The following is a 24,227-nucleotide window of genomic DNA, read 5'->3' on the forward strand; positions in this document are numbered from 1 at the left end:
TAAAAAGTAGCAGGTAGATGACTTCTCTTGCCAGCACTCACTAAGGAGCTGTGGGTAGTTGGGTAGTTGCTCGGGAGGGATGGCTGCCCTTTTCTGAGGATGTGACCACTGTGGATTCCTGTGCCTCACACTCATGCTCATATGAGCAGCACTAACTGGACTTAATGGGTTACAAAAATAAAGATATGAAGCTTGGAAGGAGAGATGTAGAAAATATGGAGGGAACTGGAGGAGGGGAAACAATGAGGAGTGAGTATCATTGTATACATGTATGAAATTCTCAAAAATAAAGAAAAAATAAAAACCTACTTCTTTGCCAGTTTAATATGTAAGGTCTTAAGTAGAAGCAATACTCTACAGATGGAAAATAACTCACTGTTGTTTGGGAATAATTTTTTTTCTGAAATAAAACTTAAAAAAAAAAAAAGAAAAAAAGAAAATGGAGGAGCAAGGACAGAGCCCAATAGTTTGTTGAGTAAAAATGTAAGTGAATTATCTGTGACATTAATACTGTCAACCTGAGGCTGGAGAGATGGCTTAGAGGTTAAGAGCACTGACTGCTCTTCCCAGGGTCCTGAGTTCAATTCTCAGCAACCACATAGTGGCTCACAACCATCTGTAATGGAATCAGTGTGTGTGTTTGAGCGAGTATGTGCACATGGCAGATCCCCTGTGTCTTAGTTAGGGTTTTACTGCTGTGAACAGACATCATGACCAAGGCAAGTCTTAATAAAACAACATTTAATTGGGGCTGGCTTACAGGTTCAGAAGTTCAGTCCATTATCATCAAGGTGGGAGCATGGCAGCATCCAGGTAGAGCTGAGAGTTCTATGTCTTCATCCAAAGGCTTCTAGTGGAAGACTGACTTCCAGGCAACTATCTTATACCCACACCCACAGTGACACACCCATTCCAACCAGGTCACACCTATTCCAACAAGGCCACACCTCCACAGGGTGCCACTCCCTGGTCCAAGGATATACAAACCATCACACCCTGCAACAGGAGTCACAGACACTTGTGAGCAGCCATGTAGGTGCTGGGAATTAAACCTGGGTCCTCAGGAAGATAAACCAGTGTTCCTAATCACTGAGTCATCTCCCCCCACCCCACCCACCTGAAGGAGTTTCTAGCCTGGACTCATTGAGTGAAAACCCACTGTAGGCTGAGGAGACACCCAATGGTCAAGAGCATCAGTTCTGTAAGCATCAGTTTAAATCCCAATATGTGTTAAAAGCCAGCATCACTACATACCTAAGAATCCATCACTGGGAGGTAGAAATGGGCAGATCCTGGGAGCTTCTTGGCTAGAGAGCCTGTTCTGAGTCTTCTAGTCTGGTGAGGCTCTGCCCCAAGGTAGTCAAGGCACACCACAATAAGACACTCAATATTCTACTCTGGTCTACACACGTGGGCCCCACAAATTTACATGCATATACATGTATGCTACACACACACACACCCTAATTGGGGGAAAGCCATTCTACGGGCTGGGGTCCCAGTCTGTACTAATTACTCTCTTTATGCTGTTGATAAAACCCCACAGCCATGGGAATTTACAAATGAGACCATATCCTAATTCTCCCCAAACAGTACCATTAACTGGGTCTAAAGTGTGTAAGTATCTGAGATCACAGGAAACATTGTTCATTCACACTGCCATGCTAAAGAAAATCCAATCGGAAAAAAAGCAAGCAGCGTGTGTGTCTGCCTTAGGCTCCTCACACAGGATGTGACAGGAACAGCTGCCTCAAGTTCCTGCTAACACATTATAGGCCTGTGCCCTCACGCTACCAGCAAAAACGGGGCAGCTTAGCTGCTCCCCTTTCCAGGCATTTTTCCACAGCAGAGAGAATACAACAAGTCCTAGAATACCACCAGGAGGTCTAAGGAAAGCCTGGCAAGGCCACCATGAGTTCTTGGGGCGCTTACTGTCGGGAACAAGTCTAAGAAGTTTACCTTAAAACTATCACCAAGCAGCTATCAGCACGGGCTCACTTAGGTAGCCTGGGTCCCAGACAATGTGGCAAAGAACTGGACTTCTTCCTCACTTATGTTCCCTGTAGTCAGAAGCCCACATTCTCTTGTAAACTATCTCTATAGTTCATAAGGGAGAGCGGAATCTCTTTACATAGCCCTAGCTGATATAGAATTCCATCTGTAGATCAGGAATCCGCCTGCCTCTGCCTCCCAGTGCTGGGATTGATTGGAGTGGGCATCCCCCGGCTCTGTATTCGTCATTTTCTTAGGTATCATTAACTCTAGCAAGTCTTTCACGACTTTAAGTAACTAAAAAAAAGAAAAGGCTGGGTAGTGGTCATGCACACCTTTAATCCTGGCACTCAGGACAGAGCCAGGCAGATCTTTGTCAGTTCTAGGACAGGCAAGGCATTTTACAGAGAAATCCTGTCTCAAAACAAACAAACAAAACCCCTAGAAATATGCTGGGCAGTGGTGGCGCACGCCTTTGATCCCAGCACTTGGGAGGCAGAGGCAGGCGGATTTCTGAGTTTGAGGCCAGCCTGGTCTACAGAGTGAGTTCCAGGACAGCCAGGGCTGTACAGAAACCCTGTTTCCAAAAAAAAACCCCAAAAACCCCAAAACAAAAATACCCTAGAAATAGGTGTTTCAGAGCTAGACAGTGGCACAGACATAATGGTAGTCTGTAAGACAGAGGATTAATTGAAGGCTGAGGCCAGTTCCTGGGTCACTCAGTCTCAAAAAGCCAAGTGCTACGGATGTAGCTTGGTGATGGTGCACTTGTTAGCACTTCCATGGCCCTCAGTTTGGTACCTAGCACCACACATACAACACATATGTGGGGATAGTGACATAGAGCTTTAATTCCAGCACTCAGAAGGTAGTAGCAGGCAGGTTTGAAACTAGCCTGGTCTGTATGAGTTTCATAAAAAAAACCAAAAAGTTGAGCTACAGAGATGACTCGGTGGTTAAGAGCACTGACTGCTCTTCCAGAGGTTCCGAGTTCAATTCCTAGCAACCATCTAATGGTTCACAACCACCTGTAACAGGATCCAATGCCCTCTTCTGGTATGTCTGAAGACAGCTGCACTGTACTCATATATATAAAATAAATTTAAGCAAAACCAAAAAGTTGTCAGGCAGTGATAACACATGCCTTTAATCCCAGCCTGGTCTACAGAGCCAAGTTCCAGGACAGCCAGGGCCCCCCCTCTGAGGGAGGGAGCAGAGGCTTTTATGTGGCCATTATTTATCTTATTGCCATTATTTTCCATTCCAATGTCTTACTAAGTTTTCTAGGTCATAGGACTAACTCTAGCTACAAAAGAGTTGAATAAAGCAAATTTCACATGTCTAGTGGGTCACTAACCAAGAGGTTTGCCACGGGCATCTCAGTTCAGCAGTTACCTCGTTTCAGAATTAATATTAATTAAGGCACTGACAGAACAAGCTCAGGTTCTTCATCTTACTGTCACAAAATGGGCGACGAGCCAGAAGGATCCGAGTTCGAGGCCAGCATATAACATAAATCTCACTCCAGTGTAACTAGTCCACTTTCACTTTCAGGAGGCTCTTACTTGGTTAATGTGCCAACTATACCATGCAGTAGGTAACCTGTGTCAGGGTGACCCCTCAGCCCATTCATGTTGAAGCCCCAGCCGCCACCGCGAGAGCCTGTGGTGATGCTGGGGAGGCACATGAACTTTCAGTAATCAAATCCTGAACTCGACTGGTAGAGTGCTTCACTTAGCTGCATGCAAGCACAAGACTGAGATTCAATTTAATGCTGAGCACTGTCTCCAGGCCAGTCCTCAGACAACCCACTTAAGAAAGTTTAGTGTTTCAGGGTTTTGTTCATGACCATTTATTTTGCCCCTATTCCTCTTACTTCTGGGCCTGCGGTGAGGCAGTCTTGACATATTAGAGGAATATGGCAGAGCAAAGTCATTTTGCCTCATGGTCCAAGACAGAAAAGAGGCATACACCCCTCTCTGAAGGAGTGTTCCTTGGTAAAGAGACCTACCATCAGCTAGGCATCCCTCCCTCCCAATAGTGCTACTGCCAACAGAGCTGTCAATGAGACTCTTGGGTATATTCCAGATCCAAGCCATGGCAGGAAGCCATTCAATTTGGATGAGGTCATAAGGGTGGAGCCCTCAAAGTGGGAGTGGTTCCTCTGTCCTGTGGACACAGCAGGAAGGTAACCATTCTTATGACTGTAAGCCCTATCACAAGACTTATATTCATCTTGGACTTGCTAACCTTCAAAAGTGCTGCTTAAGGCACCTACCCAGTTTATGGCCTGATGTAACCGCAGTCTAAACTGCAATAACATTGCTCTTCTTCCTGTCTAGCTAAGCTATGGCTGTCACTTCACTTCCAAACCTATTCAAGGTTATTATTCAAAGTAAGTAAAAGGTTCAATTATTTTGTCCTGAACTCAAGCAAACAAACCATAAAACCCCCTGCCCCTAAGGAGCTTCCGGTTTCTCAGGGACAGACAGCAAAATCACGTAGTAGATGGTGATAGGCTGTGTTAGGAACAAGCTGAATTAGAGCAGGAATCCAGAAGAGCATGAGAACTTGTTGTACAGAGAGAGGATGCTGCATCTAAACACATTAGAAATGTCTTCCTAAACCACAGGCTTTTAAGAACCGGGGGAGAAAGACATTTGGTTATCTGCAGGAACAGTTACAGCCAAGAGGAAACGCCTTGTGGTGGGGATGGTGCCTCACATGTTCCAGGAAAAGGAAACTGGAACAAACAGTAGACTCAGGAATAGAATAGAGCACAGTGAGTCTGTAGAACACTGACTGAGATCTTATGTTTCTACACTAGCTAGCTTTGGTTCTTTTTGAGGCAGGGTCTAGGTAGTCCTGGCTGGTCTAGAGCTATGTAGATCAGTCTGGCCTCATAAAGAGACCCTACTGTCTGTGTCCTGGGCATACCACCAGAACTTGGTAGGTCTCTTGCACTAATGTGGAAAACTTGCAGCAGACAGCTTACACAGACGGCTCCTCCTTCATCTCAGTGGAGGCCTGGGCACAGTCTGGGGTGGCTAATGTGTGCTGTTTCAGTCCACGGAACTTACACTAAGTGGATATGGAGAATGTGATAAAAGACTAGGACTTCTGAAAGATAGTGATTTTAATGAAAGTGGTCCTCATGGAGCACTTGTTTAATACCTGGGTCACCAGTTGGCCCTCTGGGGATTAGGAGATCACTGGGAATGGTTTGTGTTTTTTGGGGGGAGGGGTTCGAGACAGGGTTTTTCTTAAGTGACTTTTTTTTTTTTAGATTTATTTATTATATGTAAGTACATTGTAGCTGTCTTCAGACACTCCAGAAGAGGGCGCTAGATCTCGTTACGGATGGTTGTTAGCCACCATGTGGTTGCTGGGATTTGAACTCTGGACCTTCGGAAGAGCAGTCGGGTGCTCTTACCCACTGAGCCATCTCACCAGCCCGAGACAGGGTTTTTCTGTGTAGCTCTGTCTGTCCTGGAACTCACTGTTTCAGGCTAGCCTTGAACTGAGAAATTGGCCTGCCTCTGCCTCCCAAGTGCTGGGATTAAAGGCGTGNGCCACCATGCCCGGCGGGAATGGGTTTTGATAAAGACTTGCAGCCATTTTAAGTTTGTGACCTGCCTTGTGGATTGTTGTAAGCTTTCACAAGATGTAGTAGCAAATGCTTTTAGTCCTAGTTTAAAGGCAGAGGCAGGTGAACCTCAGTCAATTCAAGTCAGGCCTATATAGGTGAGGCTATAGAAGTCTATTCTAACCCATTGATAGTATACAAACCCAATTAAATGTTTTTTTCCTCTTAAAAGTCAATAGCAGCCTCCCTCCCATTTTTCCAACACAGGCTTTCTGTGTAGTCCTTGCTGTTCTTGAACTCACTTGAGGATGGCCTCAAAACTCTTAAGAGGTCTGCCCAATTCTACCCCCCCCCCAAATGCTGGGATTAAAGATCGGTGGCAGCCGGGTGTGGTGGCGCACGCCTTTAATCCCAGCACTCGGGAGGCAGAGGCAGGTGGATTTCTGAGTTCGAGGCCAGCCTGGTCTACAAAGTGAGTTCCAAGACAGCCAGGGCTACACAGAGAAACCCTTGTCTCAAAAAACCAAAAAAAAAAAAAAAAAAAGATCGGTGGCACCATGTCCAGCCCACAGCAACGTTCTCAATCTTTGGCTTTGATGGTTTAACTTCAGAGTCTGAGTTCCCTTTTGGATTACATATTTCTCTGGTTACCATTTATGACCTTGACTATCAACTTCAGCAGCCACATGTCTGTGACACAAATTTTCAACAACATACCAGCCTGGATGTATGTTTCTATCACACATCCAGGCTTGGTATGTGGGCTGGTGAGATGGCTCAGCGGGTAAGAGCACTGACTGCTTTTCAAGAGATCCTGAGTTCAATTCCCAGTAACCACATGGTGGCTCACAACCACCTGTAATTGAGATCCAACGCCCTCTTCTGGTGTGTCTGAAGACTGCTACAGTGTACTTATGTGTAATAATAAATCTGGGAGGGGGGGGGATGGTGGAGAAAGACCCTGGGTCATTCTCCTTTCTAGTTAGGATAGGATTACATTTACTCTTTTCATGTTTTATTGTTATCATAGGAAGTCCCATCCCAAACTGTGGCAGTAACCAGATAAAGAAGGTGCCTTCTTGCTGCTGCTCTGCTGCTCGACTCTTCCCAACACCACAAGACATACTTGCAAGCTTCTACTCTGAACTGAAGACAGAGCTCTCCAGGAAACTTCCAGGTTCTTGGCAGGAGGTACGCTGAGGCACCTAGCTTTAAGGACTAAGAAACTACCAGATTCGATGTTTCTCAGGTGACTCAGCTGTTGTTACTATTTTAATGTAAAATGACCTGAAAGGGGGTCTATGCACGTATAGTCATTTCATGGTTGTACCTAGAAAATTCATTAAACACAATCAACATACTGTCTGTTATCAATAAACTCACACCTGTGAATCTTACCCAGGAATTCTTTCACTATGCTCTTGACAGAGTATTTACAGCAGTCACCATGGCTGGTATGAGCTAACACTAGTCTCTGTGTGTTTATGTTAATAGTCCCATCAATTCCTATTAGTTTCTACTACAAAGAATTGGCCTAACGGCGGACTAGCAGCCATTAGTGTCCACTCAGCAGCAGTTCTCTAGTGCGATGCCAGAGTGCTTACTTACTTACTTACAGAGAGCTTCTCTAGAGGGGACATACCCCAGACCAGCCCGGCCCCACAAAGCTTCTCTACCCCACTCACATGGCTACAGCTGATGCCTTACAGCCCTCCTGACAGACTGCTTACTACTGCTGTTACCTGTTATCCCAAAGTGGGAGAGTACTGAATTATGACAAAACTAGACATTATTATTTAAGACCTTTATTAACAGGTGCTTGCAGTTTGTTGACTTTTTTGAAAAAATCAAGTTGTAAACTTTATTACAAATTAAAAATGAAGTTCTTAAAAATCTCAACTTGACCAGATATGAAACAATTTAAAAACCGTTAAAGGTGTATTGAGAAAAACCAGGCCTTTTTTTTTTTTTCTTAAAAAACACGTTTGTCATTACCAAAAAGAGACATCTTTAGGTAAAAATAATAAAAACCCCATGCTGCATAGATAATGCAGATAGTTCTAATGTTATCTGGTCAGCGGGCAAAAAGCAAGCACTTAAGGTCTTCAGCTCCAATCTTCGTTCATTTCTTATTGCTGGAATTTCATATTCATTTCTTCTTGTTGGATGACCAAACTGCAAAGAAAAGACTCTTAATTACCATCCCGAAGTCTTTAGCTGGTGGACCACACTCTAGAATTGGCACTCTAGCAGTCACATTTTACCCACTTTGTTTGGCTTTGGCTTAATGGCAACCCCAGAACCAGAGCAGGTAAACAAAGTCTTACTCGCTAGTAAAGTCAAATTAAGCTAAAGTAGGCTGACAGACCTCAGATTTCCTGGTTGGCTTCAAATTCAGAAATCTGCCTGCCTTCTGTGTGGGTGCTGGGATTAAAGGTGGGCACTACCAAACCTGGCAAGGTTACTTTTCAAACCTTAAAATTCTCAACACTGTCTTCAAAGCATAGGAAGTAAGACCTTGCTTAGCTTTCTGCCAAAATTTATCATTGATTCAGAATGTAGGCAGCTCATAATCAAAAAAGTACATTTGTCTAACTTGTGCTAGAGTGCACAACACTATAATAAAATGGCCTATCTTAATCTATTATTGCCAGTTTCTTTGCACTGTAGCTCAGTGCAGTGGAAGCCAAGGGTGCCTACTTACCCGGATGATGGTAGAGATGGTAAGCCGGCATTTACTCAGCCCCGCCCTGCTCAGCCTCGGGAGCGGACGAATTCTCAGCTGGTGGATCGGCTGCTTTTGTCTCTTTGCCATCTTGTGGTTTAGGGTTCTCTGGGCGTCTGCGTCGGTAATTGAAGTTGCGGCGATACCGACGTTGAGGTGGCTGCTGACCTTGGGTATCATCTCCTTGGTTTTCTTTGTCCTCTTCATTGCCATCCTCTCTAGGCTGTCTTTGGCGAGGAGGGCCCCTGAAATGAATGCTACATAATCTCAGAAAACAGTAACAGCTTTTTTCCTTCCCTCAGCCTTACCACAAGTAATATTTGGTACCTGGGTGCACCAACCATTTATTCAAGTGGTCTTTCAGACAAGCTTACTTAGCAAAAAATCTAAGTTACTCTCAAAAGCCAAGTTTATAAGTAGATTCTCATTCATTCATTCATTCATTCATTCATTCATTCATATTAACCAAGATCAATAAAGCTGAATCAGCTGCTCAAATGCTTGGAAACAGAACCATGCTGGTTCCCTCTGACTGGACTTTTCTTGACAGTAACTATTCTTCTACTGTGTACTTTTAAACCTCTCATTTCCATTTAACACACACTGAAATCCTTGACCTAATTTTTTACCGATATCAGTACCCTTTCCATCAAAATGAGCTATATTTCCCACGGGTCTTAATATTTCCTATTTGTTCATGAACAAAAAATTAGTATTTTCTCACCATGTACTTATACATGAGTGGCACCATGTTTCATTTACCACTGTTAAACACTTAAACTGACAAGCAATCAATTGAGAAGTGACCAATTTGTGGCATGGTTAGAAAACCCTTTACTTTGTGCAAACTTTAAAGCTTGCACAATGTTTTACCTACCATAAAACTAATTCAAGGGCTGGAGAAATGGCTCCATAGTTAAGAGCACTTGTTTTCAGAGTTTGATTCCTAGCACCCACATGGTGGCTCGCAATCAACCCTAACTCCAGTTTCTGGGGAACCCACAACCTCTTCTGACTTCCATGGGCACCAGTTACATGCAGGCAAACGTTCATACATATATAGAACAAACAAAAATCATAAAACAAAAAGGATCAATATCTATCTTTATAAAAGGCAGACATACAACTAAAAACACCAAAAACTATTTGCCCGAGATATCAGCATACACAACTACCTGCTCATTCTTAACATCAGTACCAAGGGATTTGATGCCTGACTAAGGCACACATACACGCAAACAAAACATACAAATAAAATAAATCTAAGAAATATATAACCAACTATAGTGAACCATCAAAAGGTGCCTGATAATCTTAAAAACAAGGGACATTAGACAGAGGCAGGCGATCTGGATCTGAGTTTGAGGCCAATCTGGCCCACAGAGAGTTTTAGAACAGTCAGGGCTACATAAAAACTTGATCTCAAAACAAATGAATAACACACGGGGCAGCATGAGGGCACACACCTTTTAATGCCAGCCCCGAAGAGGCAAAGGCAAGCAATTTCTATGAGTTCTGGGCCAGCCAGAATTACCAGGCGAGACACTGCCTCAAAAATAAAATCAAACCAACATAGAGTACTGGTCACACTGGGTGCCATGGTAAAGGCCTTTGATTCTAGCTACTCAAGAGACCAGGCAGGAAGGCTGGTAGTTTGAAGCTGGCAGCTCAGGCAACTTAAATATTCTCATTCCCCCTTCTTTCTCAAAAAACAAAACCCCACACAAACAAAAAAAAACCACACACACATAATTGGGGGTGGGAGGGTCAGAGTCAGGAGGGTACTCACCAGACAAGTGGACATAGGATTCAATCCCAAATCCTGGGTGGGGTGGAAACACTAGCCACTTACTAGTCTCCATGTGTAGAGGCACACATAGCTATAACCTCTGAAGCCCAGTGCACACGAAGCTTTCCTTCCATTAGCCCAGTGGTTCCTTACCTAAAATACCAGCTACACAGTACTCTCTACACTTGAGGAGGGTTCAGATCGACTCACATATGCTGTGACAGGTAGCAGACACCTCCCAGTGAGATCAACTTTACCTTCTTCTCTCCTAAGCATGCTTTAGATACTGTTGTTTGAACTACTACTACCTTTTCAAGAATAGAAAATTTGCAATTCTACACTCTTATTTAAAAAATAAAGAACAAAGCAGCGCTAAAATGCAAATAATACACCTCAGAGATTGCTCACTTCAATAAAGACAATGAGCCAGAGCACTTCCCTACTAGCAAGGCCCTGGGCTTGGTCCTCAGCTCCGGAAAAAAAGAGAGAGAATGTGAAGAATTAACTCACGAAAGACTGAGAGGCACGATGCTGGAGAGAGGGGTAACATCTGGCTGAAGAACCTAACACAAACAGGTTATGATGGACCATACCTTCGGAATCGTGGTCTGTAACCCCGATACATATTCTGTCTCACTGGTCTACCTTGCTCTCCTGCACCCTGGTTGTCAGCACCCTGGAAAACATCAGAAATTAAAGTCTATTGGATCAACAACAAAATCCCAAATGGGCAAATTGAAACTTTTATTTTGAGATAGGGTCTTTCTACATAACCCCTCCCCTAGCTGTCCTGGCACTTCACATATGCAGACCAGGCTAGCCCCAAGTCAGGAGTTCCACCTACCTCTGCCTATAGAGTGTTGGGGGTTAAGGGCACATACCACCGCTGCCCAGCTAAACTCCAACTTTTCTTTTTTAAGAATTAATTTTTTTATTAGGTATTTTCCTCATTTACATTTCCAATGCTATCCAAAAAGTCCCCAATATACTCCCCCCCCCACTCCCACTTTTTGGCTCTGGCGTTCCCCTGTACTGGAGCATATAAAGTTTGCAAGTCCAATGGGCCTCTCTTTCCAGTGATGGCCGACTAGGCCATCTTTTGATATATATGCAGCTAGAGTCAAGAGCTCTGGGGTACTGGTTAGTTCATAATGTTGTTCCACCTATAGGGTTGCAGATCCCTTTAGCTCCTTGGGTACTTTCTCTAGCTCCTCCATTGGGGGCCCTGTGTTCCATCCAATAGCTGACTGTGAGCATCCACTTCTGTATTTGCTAGGCCCCGTAAACTCCAACTCTTGAGCACAAGACATCTAATAATTATGGTTGCACCATAATTATTAGACGCCTGGAGGTCCAAAAGCACACTCTGTGGCTAACAGGGCAATTTTAGAGAGAATTCCAGGAGACAGTCAAGACACTGTCTTTCTCAAAAGCTCTAACAAGGAGCCTGGAGCCCTTACCTAGCATCCTCAGAGCCTAGGTTCAATTCCCAGGAGAAGCACACAAAACCCTTGTTACACTCAGTGTCAATCCTCTTCACTTTTTGGCACTTACCTCCATCACTTCTCCTTGCACAGGGGGGTTGGAATACTGTGGTCGACGCGCATAGGGTCTCCGCATGTAGTAAGGTGGGAACCTTCGCCTGCGATAGGGCCGGCGTTGTTGGGCCTGGCCTTCAGGAGCGCTTTCCGATCCCTCGTTCTTTTCCCCACTCTCACTATTCTGGTAATTTTGCTGGTAATTGCGCGGAGGACCCCTACGACGTGGATAGCGTCTATAATGGTTACGGTCTGCTGCGTATTTACTGCCTTGAACTGGAACTCCACCAGGGCCTGTAACATTTGCTGCCTCCGCACCCTACAAAAGTCATTATTTATTGACAATAACAAAGGAAATACAAATATTCAATAAATTTCACAAAATACAGGGAGGGGAAAAACCAAACCCAAGAGAAAACAAAGTGGAGGCTGTGTACATGGGCAAAGGGTGCATGGGAATGCTACATCATCAGCTCCTCACTGTTCTGCAGAGACTGCTCTCTGACTGCAGCCAGCACATTAGGCTCGATGCACCTGTGTTCATGTGGTCACCAGAACACACCATCCATCCAATTAGAGCCACCATCCTAACGGATGACATCTCCACATGGTTTCCATACCGAAGTCAAACCTTTACACATAAAGCATCCTCACCTTTTCTCCTTCAACAACATCAAACTCCACAGTCTCTCCATCGCCTACACTGCGAAGGTACTTCCTGGGGTTATTCTTCTTTATGGCAGTCTAGTAACATCAGTCCAAAAATAGATTAACAGGGGAGAAGAATGTGCTTTTTCATTTTAAATGTACCAGCGTCAACATCATTTTTACCTTGGATATATACTTAATATTTGCTTTACATAAGACCAAACTGTCAATAGTTTAGGAGAGCAGGGACCAGTGATACCCCCAACCTCAACCAAAAGACTCCAATCTTACAAGGCCCCAGCATTTTACCACGATTTACAAAACTAAAAGTAATTTAATACTCAAGACAAACACAACAATGTGTAAAATAAGGTGCTATTAGGAAAAGCATCACATATGAAGCCTGGAACAAAATGAGGCCTCCATCTATCCCCCAAAGACTGCACTTAATAGCAGAAGCTAGCCCAACACACGGCCAGTTTAGATGACAGGGGAGTTTAGTTTGACATGCTTCAACTCTGACCATTAACAACTCTTGTCCCTTGACTATATATCAAACTCAATTACAAATGTCAACCAAAATCCCTTCCAGCCTGTCTATAATGAGTACTTCCATGGAAATGCGTTTCACATGTATCTATACCACTCTTTGTAGTTCTCTCTGTTGGTTATTACCTCCCCAGAAAACAGTTAAGTCTTACATTATAGGGCTTTAAAAAATTATGAAGTGCCCAAGGTCACACAGCTATTAAGTGGCAGGGGAACTTTTCTAAATCCAGGTCTTGGGACTCCAAATCCCATGTTCATTCCACATCACAGCAGTATCCATTACAGGATCACTCATGCATTTCCATTCCAGAGGAGGCAGGACAACCAACAAAGCTGAGGCCAATTAAGCTCCGGTGCCCAGAACTGCAGTCTACTTGATACACCACCACGACCTGAGCATCCAAGTCCCAAAAACAACTCCATGTTGAAACCACTTGCAAAATAAGTAGGAAAGCATATTGGTGACACTGTGGTATAATGCGCCTAGGTGAGTTGAGTCAAATAACTGATCTCATCTGTCATCTGAACTGCCGTAGTTTCACACCTTTTCTATGTAGCCAACTCTCAATTATTTGCAGTCATAGGGGATAGCAGAAGCATGCATTAAAATCCCCAAACATTTAGTATTCATCGTTAGCCCCTTCTAATCTTTCATGGTTGCCAGTGGCAGTAAGACTAATAATAAGCCTTGTTGCCTGTCTGTTCAAGTCTGCTTATTATTTTCAGCTTATAAGCGGAAAGGTAAAAGTTACCTTATCAACAAGGACATTCATCTTTTAAAGATGAGCAGTTAATTTACATTTAGAATGTAAATGATTGCATACTTATATTCCAGAGGGTTTTAAATATACTAGAATCTATACAGGGACTCCCCTCTGGATCTCATTTCTAGAGCTACAAAATGCTAACTATCCTATTAACTTCTAAGGAGGATGCTGCCACCCAAGCTCTTAGCTATCTGAATGCTGGTGAGTACAGATTCTGAATCTAGGCCTTTTAATCTCTATCATTAAAAAAAAAAAAAAGTGGTTAAAATTTACAATAACTTCTAATGTAAGTGGACACTCCCAGTCCCAGTGATGTCTTTTCTAACCCACTTCATGTGAAGACAAGCTTGCTGGGCACAGTGGGGCACTCATGTAGCAGCAGTGTCATCTTACTTTAACATAAGTCTCAATTTCTCAATATGTCCAGTCACTCTTCTACTCAAAATGCAGTTTCTGTTTGGCTAAGTTTTAAGTTTTCCCCTTCAAAAGCACTGGCAGTTAATTAAAGTTATTTACTGACCAATCACAACCTGGCTGCAATGTTTTTCACTTAATATTAAATCACTAGTGAGGATTTAAATTTCTAGTCAATTTTAAAGGTGAAACCAGAAAGCATTTAAAGTGCTTTTAGGACAAATGACACCTGCCTTCATGGTGCTGGCCTCCTGCTGTTTTAGAACACGGAACTGTTTTATATATAGCTCTACCCCACAAAGATTCCCCCTCAGTAAGGCAGACTGACTCTACAGCACCTGCAAGTGTTCAAACACTAGTCAGGGTTAAACTCACGGTGGGTATTTGTCTAAACAGGTATGAAAGCTGAGCTCCATCAGTTGAACAGATTCAACATTTTATTTAAAATTAAGTGGGCTCTCTCCAACACAGTGCTCCACTCTACACTTTAACCATGGTACTACTCTCTTAGATTCAGAACAAGACCTCACCCTTGGACTTAAGCTTTAGCAAAGCTGAGAACAGGCACCCATTTCTTCTCATAAGCTTTGAGTCAGAAGTGTAGAGAATCTATATAAGCACTCACCTGGTGTACAAATACGTCTTCCTTGGTGTCATTCCTATAAGACAGAAGAGAATAGCAAGTGAAGAAAGGGAGTGCCAAGTGTCACTTCACAAGACTGATTAAAAACAAGAAGGCCAGTGGACACCCTCAATCTCCTCCCAGTTCCTAGCTGTCTATGATTAAGTGGAAAGTAATTTTTGACTTGAGTGTGGAACGGGTGACATTAGGAACACTGTAAACAAGATTTCACATCTTCAGTAAGTAAGCCAGGAAAAGAAGGAAGGAAGGAAGGAAGGAAGGAAGGAAGGAAGGAAGGAAGGAAGGAAGGAAGGGAGGGAGGAAGAAAAAAGGGACACAGTGAAAAAACAAGCTATATGAATTCTGCTTCAAGTAAACTGTTACAGTGATAAGTCCACTCACTACCTGTAGATAAGGAAACACGTCTAAGGCAATGTAAAAAATGAGCCATAATTCAAGTATGGAAGTCCATAAGCAATGCCTCTCCCAGTCCTTGCCCTATTAAACATTAACAATAACTTAGTACACCTTAATCTACAGCCAGCATTACTAACAGAATAGTCATTTCCACTTCCTCCTTACCATTTCTAACCTCCAGAAAATGCAACCGAGAACAATGTAAGCTATGTACCGCTCACTTGTGGGCCTAACACCATTTCTAACAGTACACACACTCCCTTTAACTTCCCAGACACTTCACTATCCTTAGGCAAGTAAAAATTGTCAAGTATCAGCAAAACTTTGTATTTTTTGATAGTTTCAAGTCCACATTGATCTTGAGCTTTTGAGCTCTGCCTCAGCTTCCACATTATTGGCTGGGATTACTTACAGGGGTTTACCAGGAAAACAGACCAAGTCTTACATTGTGGTCTGATAAAATTTATCGAATAGTGGTTGACTGTAAGGACCATCTGAATAAGCTTTGACTTGAATAATCAGGTCAAAGTTCAAAGTTCAGACAGGAACTGACCAAGTCTTAGACCGAAGGGCCACCCAATGAAGACATTTAGGCTGTCTTTCTAGGGACAAAAATGGAAGAAACTAATTGGAAACTGGAAGCGAGGACTCATTAGGAACCAGAAGCACTGACTTCCTTTCCTTTAGTGATCCACTCCACCCTCGTCACTATTGGTAAGCCAGAGAAATGTCTCAGTATTAGTTCTAATATTTTAATTTAATGACCAAAGACACTAGTAGCATACTGCTAATAAGCAAAGCATGCAAAGAATTCATACAAAATGACTTCAATTTTGACCACAAAGTAATAGATACATTATCACAAAATAATTTGCTGGAACCAAATGAACAATTGCAAATCTTTATTTAAAAACAAAACAAAACAAAACCCCACACAAAGCAACAGTTGATCATGACGTCTACACATCTGCAATTCCACAAGGCACCTCAAGGATAGGATCAAGAACAGCACTAATTTCATTTGCTCCAGCAAATGACTACTTCAAACTCAAAGTCTCTAAATCACAGCAAATACTGACAGAGGTAAAGGGTAGACAAGTCTAAAAAGAATTAACAGGGGTAGAAGTGGTACCAGACTTGCTGGATGATACCTAAAGACTCAGTATCCTGGCTGGGCGCAGTGGCAGGGAGAGAGGCAGAGCCAGGTGGATAGATACCTGGGAGTTCCAGAACAGACAGGGCTTATACACAAACAAACATCATCTCAAACACCCCCTCCCAGGAATCACTAGCCTACTAGGTTTTTATATTAAGGAAACTAGGTATGTGAATAACAATTTTTTTTTACCTAATTAAAACAGCTAGTTATTGCTTGTGTATGTTTGAACAGATAATCTCAATATGCAGACCTAGGTCAAACCTAGAGATCTCTCTCAAGTGCTGGGATTCAAGGCTTGTACCATCTCATCCATATTTGCTGACTTGATAATGTTATTTAAAATGATGGGGCCAGTAAGATGGTTCAGCAAGTGAAGTTGTTTTCTTGACAAGCCTGACCATGTGAATTGGATTCCTGGAACCCACACAGGGATAACTCCTGCAAGTTGTCTTCTGACTTCCAAATGTTCCAATCGCCCAATAAGTATGTAATAAAATAAGGAATGAGCCAGAGATAGGCGGATCTCTGAATTTGCAGTCAGCCAAGACCAGAGTGAGTTCCAGGACAGTCAGTAAGGGATATATATATATATATACATACATACATACATATACATATATACACACATACACAGAGGAACCCTGTCTCAAAACAAACAAACACCCACTGAGTATGCTTTAAATCCACTGTTCCATGGAGGGTATTTTTTATTCACAATAAACTACTGCTGCTGGGTCATGTATCTAGCTTTAAAAATAGGATAATGCAGCCGGGCGTGGTGGTGCACGCCTTTAGTCCCAGCACTCGGGAGGCAGAGGTAGGCGGATTTCTGAGTTCGAGGCCAGCCTGGTCTACAAAGTGAGCTCCAGGACAGCCAGAGCTATAAAGAGAAACCCTGTCTCGAAAAACCAAAAAAAAAAAAGGATAATGCTGGCAGTAAGGCAGTATTAGTTCCTAAGAAATACTTTATTTTGTAGATAAGACAGAGAACAATGAAAACACATACCACAAACAAACTATTAGGAGTGACTAGACCAGCCTACTTACAAAGCATATACATGTAGATATCAGGAAGAAAACTTGACAGTTCCTAAGGTAAGATTTCACCCAAGCAAAAATAGCATTGGTTGGAACACATTAAATCAACTTACTAAAAGGACAGAGGGAACACTATTGGAATTGCAGAGATGGCTCAGTAGTTAAAAGCACTTGCTCTGGCCGGAGCCTGGCTTGGATCTCAGCACCTACACTCAACTGACACTCCAACTCCAGGAGATTCAATACCCTTTTACAGGCTCTGTGGGCACCAGGCAAACATGTGATGCACACAGAGATCAAGTTGTAAACATTATACTAGGTGTTCTCTACACACCATTTAATCTCACAATTTGGTCATAAGGTACATCATTAATCCCTACCTACCATCTTCACCACGCACTGAGCTGAAATATAACCTGTGGCAATTTGTTCTCAGCACTGAATGCAGCTTCCCCCTTTTATTACTGCCTGTGCCACATACTAGGCAAATATGCTGAGTGTTCTATTAAACCTCTAAACCTTTTCTTGGATACCTATCATTCAAACTCTAGCTCCCTACAATTACCAACGAGGTTCTTAAAGTTAAAAGCAAACCATCCATGGTGGTGCCAGGAATTGACAAACACCAAGTAACCTAGGAAGTGCTTTTTTACACACATTACTGCCCTAAATAATAGAAGATTATTCTCAACAAATTGCTCCACATCTTATTAGAACTACAATTCCAAGCCTTGAAGCTTACCCTAAAATCACAAATCCCACTTAATTCCTTACTTGTTTTCTAGGCAGACTTATTTCTCAGACAGGACCGTAGATGACTAAGGGGTCAGACAAGCCTGAAGGACATCTAACTCCAGCTAGTCTCAGTGTAAGGAACACAGGAGGCTGCCGATGTACTCGCTGCTCTTTCTATAACATTTTAAGAGCAAATGATTCTACCTGGCAAAAAGAGGGAAAGAACCACAACTCAAGGATTTAGTTCCAAGTTAGTGACTGAGTAAGTTGACTTCAGTCATCTTAAAATGGAAGGTCAGTTAATGCAGGTAGCTTGTCTTGTGTGCAAGCCAAGAGCCCCAGCATTCCGTCAACTTCTGCAAGTCCCTTCCTTACACAGTCAAGGAGTCCTCAGGTCTTCTTGTGAAACACCAATTTTAGTAGATACATGTTAAGAACTTCTGAGATAGAAATAAAATGACTTTAAAAGCCCAAGAAATTTTGGTCAAAACCTTTCCAATCTACAAAAATGTTCATTTTTACCAAGGTCACTGTAACAAAGTAAGCTTTGCCAGTATTATAATATACTCCGCTAATTTTTTTTGGAATATAAAAATGTATTGCTACAATAACTATTTATGCTTCTGATCTTGCTTTCCCACAGGGGCAAGAGATGCACGGACTGGACTCTAGGAATGCCACCACTGCATCATCCTTTGGGCCAAACCAACAATCACTGGGCAAAAGCTGTCATTTTCTTGCTCCTCTTGATGAGCTGGACGCAGAATTGCGTTGGCACTTAAAGCACCTTCTAAGGGGTTGGTCTTCATGGCCGTGGCCAAGTGGGCTTTCTTGTATTGTTTAATGTGCCACCTTTGGTCCTGTTGGTGACTAAAGAGTATGAAAATCAAGACACTTGCCCATCCCACCAAAGTGGAACTTCAGCTAAGCAGTAAAACACACAGAGAAACCCTGTCTCAAAAACCAAAACCCAAACAACCAATGGGCTGGAGATGACTCAGTGGTTAAGAGCACTGACTGCTCTTCCAGATGTTCTGAGTTCAATTCCCAGCAACCACATGGTGGCTCACAACCATCTGTAATGGGATCTAAAGCCCTCTTCTGAAGAAGACAGCCACAGTGTAAAAGTAATTAAGTCTTCAAAAAAAAAAAAAATCCAACCAAGGTGACACCACTAGGTCTGGTGGTACACATCTGTAATCTCACCAACTCCCTGAAAAGACACATTTCCTTATTACTTCAAAACTCAAAGTCGGAAGAGGTCCAATATTTTCTCCTTTAATTCCTCAACTGCATTTCACTCTTAGCATGGGACAATAAACAAGTTTTTACTTTGCAAAGCTGACTGACTTGCACACTAAACCAGAATTCATGGCAACTCCTGGCCCTTTGGAATATAATAAAAGGTAGGCAACCTGTCACACCTGAGGACTAGTGTCAGGAAACAAAGACTCCAGTGTAGGTCACGTACAAAGTCTTTAAATAGCTAAGAATAGTCAGTCACCCTAAGAAATTACCTAACCAAGTGGACAAGCTCCAAACTGAAAATGGCTAGGATCTATTTTCAGAGTACAACACAACAGTTGTTGAACAAATACTCGAGAAGAATAAGTTCAAATCCTGCTCCTACTACTTCCTGTTTTAGGACAAATCACTCAAACTTGTGTTTCCATGGAACAGTACTTAGGTCTCCAAGGTTTTAAAATCTTAATCACTTAACAAACCCTGAATACTGTTCATACCATTGTTAATTTGCAGTAACTACTTAACATACAGTGAAACCCCAAAAGGGAGGGCCCCCAAAGGAAGACTAACACTGATAGCATTAAGTTTTAAAGACATAAATCTTTTATTTTAGACCATGGGTTTAAAGGTCTATGTTATGCACATAGGCCAGGGAAGATGGCTTCACCTGGAGAAAATGCTTCCAGGGCAAGCCTGACAACAGAGTCCAAGCCCCCAGAAAGCATGTAAAATTCAGACACAGTCTGTCTTCTGACCTGCACACAAGTGCTTATAGCACAGATATACCCTCACACACAAACATGCATGCAACCGTTTAAGTAACAGACTGGTTCAAAGAGAAAGATGAGAAAGGAAGATTTCTATGTAAAGGCTGAGATGACAAGCCGAACCTCTGTGGTGTTCTGAATGCCTAATCCCATCACTGAGCCACAATCCCAACCCCGACTTTTCCCACCATAAAAAATACATACATACCATTGAATTTTTTTTTTTTTTTTTTGGTTTTTGGAGACAGGGTTTCTCTGTATAGCCCTGGCTGTCCTGGAAATCACTCTGTAGACCAGGCTGGCCTTGAACTAAGAAATCCGCCTGCCTCTGCCTCCCGAGTGCTGGGATTAAAGGCGTGCACCACCACGCCCAGCTGAAAAATGTTCTTGATTCATGCTTTTCGCCTATCAAGTGTTCCAGGATTAAGAACCATTCTCTACATCTAATAAGCTGAAAGGTATTTGCAGAAGGGATGCACGTAGGTTAAGTTACATGCTTTTTTTTTCTCAACACAGTATACAAAAGTGATAAATGATTTTTTTCAATTCCTAGATTATAATGCCTCTATGGTTCTTCTTGTTGTTTTTTGAAACAGGGTCTCTCTGCAGAGCCTCGGCTGTCCCTGAGTGCAGGGATTAAAGGCATGTGCCACCACCTCAGGCATTTAACATTTTGTCGGCAGTGAGGGCAGTGTCTTACTATGTAACCCAGGCGGTCCTTCAACTCACTTAAGTAGCACAACTCCCGGGATTACATGCATCACCATGCTTTCTTAATGCAGTGCTCTGGCTCAAACCCAGGGCTTTAGAACACTAGACACTCTATACCAAAGTCAAAGGAGTTAAATCCACAGTCCCTTTATTTGAAAAATTTACAATAAAACCAGCATTTGAAAATAAAAGCCTGCCGCGCAGTGGTGGCCCACGCCTTTAATCCCAGCACTTGGGAGGCAGGCGGATTTCTGAATTCGAGGCCAGCCTGGTCTACAAAAAGTGAGTTCCGGGACAGCCAGGGCTACAGAGAGAAATCCCATCTCACCCCCACCCCCCCACTCTCGCCCAAAGAAAACAAAGAAAAGAAAAGCCTTAGGACAAAGATTTATGACCAAGTTGTAAGAATTCACCAGTCAACAAACCTCTCTCTAAAGGCAGAAATGAAATCTTCCATGTAGTTTTATAAAATAGCTAAAGAACCCAGAATATATAATCCAGAATTCAGTGCATTGCAATAACTGAATCTCCCATTTTACACAGGTTGACCACCTCTGGAGTCAAGTTATTTCCACTGTTTCATACCCTATACTTTTCTTAACTAGGACAAACCTTTAGTTCACAGGAACCAGAATTTACAGTGTATCTCATTTAAAAACCACAGCATTAACATAATGGCCTGCCTAAAAACAAGCACAGTTTAAGCAGTTAAATAGTAATTGAGGTTAAGGCAGTCTAACAAAGAGTCATCAAAAGCCAATTTACATTAACTTGCCCAGAAGGATGATCAACTAAGTTGATATTAAGGACATGGTCAGTGATTGTAACCTACATAATGTACAATATAAAACAACTGAGGTATACTCATCTTAGACACTGACTCAAAAAAGTGTGACAAGCCCAGACATATATTAAAATGTATTAAACACATACAAAACCCACAATTTACCTAACTGGAAGGGCTGCTAAGGAGGGCTAGCTAGCTAATGGGCTGAGGGTAAGAGCAGACTATCTCAGCATCACCTGGGACCATCAGGGTGAACAGTTTAACCAAGCCAGGAATAACGACCACTTTAAAAGCCACCAGGAAATCAACCCCACAAGCACCAAAGCCTTACATTTTTTTCTTTGCTCACTAGTAGCCCACTTGGGGGGTGGGGGGAGACGACGGACACGACACAGGGTCAGAAAGGCAAACTGCCTGTGACAGGAGAAATCCTAGAGTCTGGAAAAACAAAATGTTTCCCTCTAATTGCAACTGTAGAGAACAGCCCATTAAGTGATTGTAATCGCTTTTGCTTGAGTGTTTCTACGACTGTGTGTGGTTCATCAGCGAATGCTTTTCATCGCTCCGTTATTTTAAAAGCCTATAGCTGCCCATTCACAAGCACAGTGCCACTCTGCAGCGCTCTCTTCACCATCTACTTATTTAACGCCTTCTAAGCGAGCATGTAAGAGAAAATGCTGAAATGGCGCCAAGTATCACAGCTGTACGGCCAGGATTGCTGCTGGCACTCGCGGGGCTCTACACCCATGCAACTGCACTAGCCTTGGCAGCCATCTTGAAAAAGATGCCGGGCTCACAAGGGAGCCCAGAGTGCAGGCAGCGCCTGCACTTCCCACCGCCGTCTACAAACCCTTCTCTGGATCTATGAAGGTATAGTTTACAACTCTAAGCCAAATACAACGAAGGCTAAGTTCCCAAGGACTTATGGCCACTCCAGCAAGCTATAACAAAAATTGATTTGATCAGCGTGATTCCCTGACAAGGAAGTAAGAGAAATAAAAAATGAGGAAGAACCATTTCCTTTCAGATACGTTACTCGTCGTTTGGACAAATAAGAAGAGCCCTCTTTGGCTACAGAAGGTCTATAGGAAATGTGCTCGAGGTACTAAGTGGACTGAATATTCGAGTAGTCTAAACAAAGGCAACATAACCTTACAGTACAGATAACATCTTAGGCAACTGACATGTCAAATCCCGTTCCCCGAGAGGTTAACAAGGTGAAAGATCACCTGTATGTTAATTAGCGGGTCACATTCTTACATAGCAATTTCAAAGCAGAAAAGGGTGTCAAGGTTAAAAGCGTGCTTAGCCTGGAGTTGCCTCAGTTTGATGCAAGGTAACTGTTAAGGCATGGCTCATGCGACGCGCCTGCCTTGACCTGCTTTGTGCCAAAGCTTTTTGAGGCTAGCTCAAGATCGGTACTTAACAGCAACACAAAGCGAGTCTACAGACCCGCTAATCCCGTCACCCAAGGAAGAAACACAGGGTCCCAATCCCCCACCCTGTCATGCCCGCCGTGGCTCTGGCCCATGCAGGAGGCGGACGCGAGCTTTCCACCCCAGCATCTCACCTGTTGATGAAACCGTATCCGTTCCTTACATTGAACCATTTGACTGTTCCCAAAACCTTCGTTGCTGGAAAACAAAGCACAACAACGTCCAATCACCGGCTGGCCCTGGAAGTCGGTCCAGGATCCAGCCGCAGGCCCGGGCCGCCGCCCTCGCCGCACACGTGGGTGCGCTGGGTAGCGCGGGTCCGAGGTGGGTGTGCGCCCGGGAGGCGAGCACGTGAGGGCCGGGGAAGCAGCCCGCGCTCCTCCGGCTGCGTAGGCGGCGGGGCGGGGACCCCGAGCACGAGGTCCCTGGGCGGGTGGGCGCGGGGGAGGGGCGGCGGCGGCCGGAGCAGCGGCGAGATCCCGGTGTGCGCGCGCCGCGGGCCTCGGGGGGGAGGGGCGGCCGCGTAGTCGGTGGCTCGGGCCGCGTCGCCTAACGGTCCGGCCCGCGGCCCTATCCCCGGTCCCTTCTGGCGCTCACCGATGACCTTCTTGTCCCCGCCGGCGGGCGCCGCCGATGTGAGGCCGCCCGGGCCGCCACTACCCGCGCCGCTGCCCGTGGAGCCGGGCTTGGTGTCGGCGGCGCTGAGGGCGGCGGCGGGGGCGGCGGGCGGCTGCTGGGTCTCGGCCTCGCTGCTCATGGTTGCGGTGATGGTGACTGGGGCCGGCGGCGACGGCTGCGGCTCCTCCCGGGTGTGATGGTGACTAGGCCGGCGGCGGCGGTGGGGCTCTCAGGGCTCTCTGGGGTCCGCTCTCCGCTCCCGCTACCGATCGAACTAGCGAGAATGGCGGGACGGGCGGGATAAGCCCCGCGATAGACCCGCCCTCGTTCTCCCTCATTGGCTGGCATCGTTGTCCATCTCACCACCTGACCAGGTCTCTAGCGCCTATTGGCTCACGCTCCGCGGCTCCTGCGCCCTCATTGGTATCTTTAGCGACTAATTCGCCCGACCCACAGCTTCTCCGGCCTCCGCCGCCATAGAGACCGGAACTAGAATGAGAGCCTCGGCCGTGAGCACCATAGAGTACCGGGAGGACGCGCAGAGGGAACGTCCCTAGACGGGGCTGCGCTCGTCGCGCACGTGGGCCGCGATTGCCGGGCCTACTCCGGCCTTCTAGAAGGGGCTCCTTCCCACGGCTGGGTGAACGCCGGGGCCTCCTTAATGGGTCAGGCTTTTGGTGATCC

The 24,227-nt window shown here is 44.3% G+C and overlaps 1 protein-coding gene across 3 annotated transcripts; it reads right to left on the minus strand.

The window, feature by feature from the left end:
* Nucleotides 1-7,367: 7,367 nt before the first annotated feature.
* On the minus strand, nucleotides 7,368-23,999 carry Ybx1 (Y-box binding protein 1). Of its 3 annotated transcripts, none has more exons than XM_021159847.2 (8): nucleotides 23,523-23,986; nucleotides 23,060-23,123; nucleotides 14,634-14,667; nucleotides 12,285-12,374; nucleotides 11,647-11,949; nucleotides 10,686-10,768; nucleotides 8,283-8,560; nucleotides 7,368-7,753 (listed from the first exon to the last, which is right to left on the minus strand). In XM_021159847.2, exons 1-7 carry the CDS (start codon nucleotides 23,680-23,682, stop codon nucleotides 8,314-8,316), a joined length of 981 nt encoding a protein of 326 aa, XP_021015506.1. In that variant the 5' UTR covers nucleotides 23,683-23,986; the 3' UTR covers nucleotides 7,368-7,753; nucleotides 8,283-8,313. The 3 variants fall into 3 exon arrangements, with proteins under 3 accessions (XP_021015506.1, XP_021015507.1, XP_021015508.1); XM_021159848.2 differs by having other exon boundaries at nucleotides 8,283-8,548; nucleotides 23,523-23,959; XM_021159849.2 differs by lacking the exon at nucleotides 12,285-12,374 and having other exon boundaries at nucleotides 23,523-23,999.
* Nucleotides 24,000-24,227: the final 228 nt, after the last annotated feature.

Source organism: Mus caroli, chromosome 4 (genome assembly GCF_900094665.2).
Source record: "Mus caroli chromosome 4, CAROLI_EIJ_v1.1, whole genome shotgun sequence".
Lineage (NCBI taxonomy): Eukaryota > Metazoa > Chordata > Mammalia > Rodentia > Muridae > Mus > Mus caroli.

Coding starts and splice junctions, on each gene's coding strand:
- Ybx1 (XM_021159847.2), bottom strand. CDS start 23,682: ATGAGCAGCGAGGCCGAGACCCAGCAGCCGCCCGCCGCCCCCGCCGCC. Junction 14,668..23,059: donor GGATACGGTTTCATCAACAG/GTGAGATGCTGG, acceptor TCTGTCTTATAG/GAATGACACCAAGGAAGACG. Junction 11,950..12,284: donor ATGTTGTTGAAGGAGAAAAG/GTGAGGATGCTT, acceptor TGACTTTTGTAG/GGTGCGGAGGCAGCAAATGT.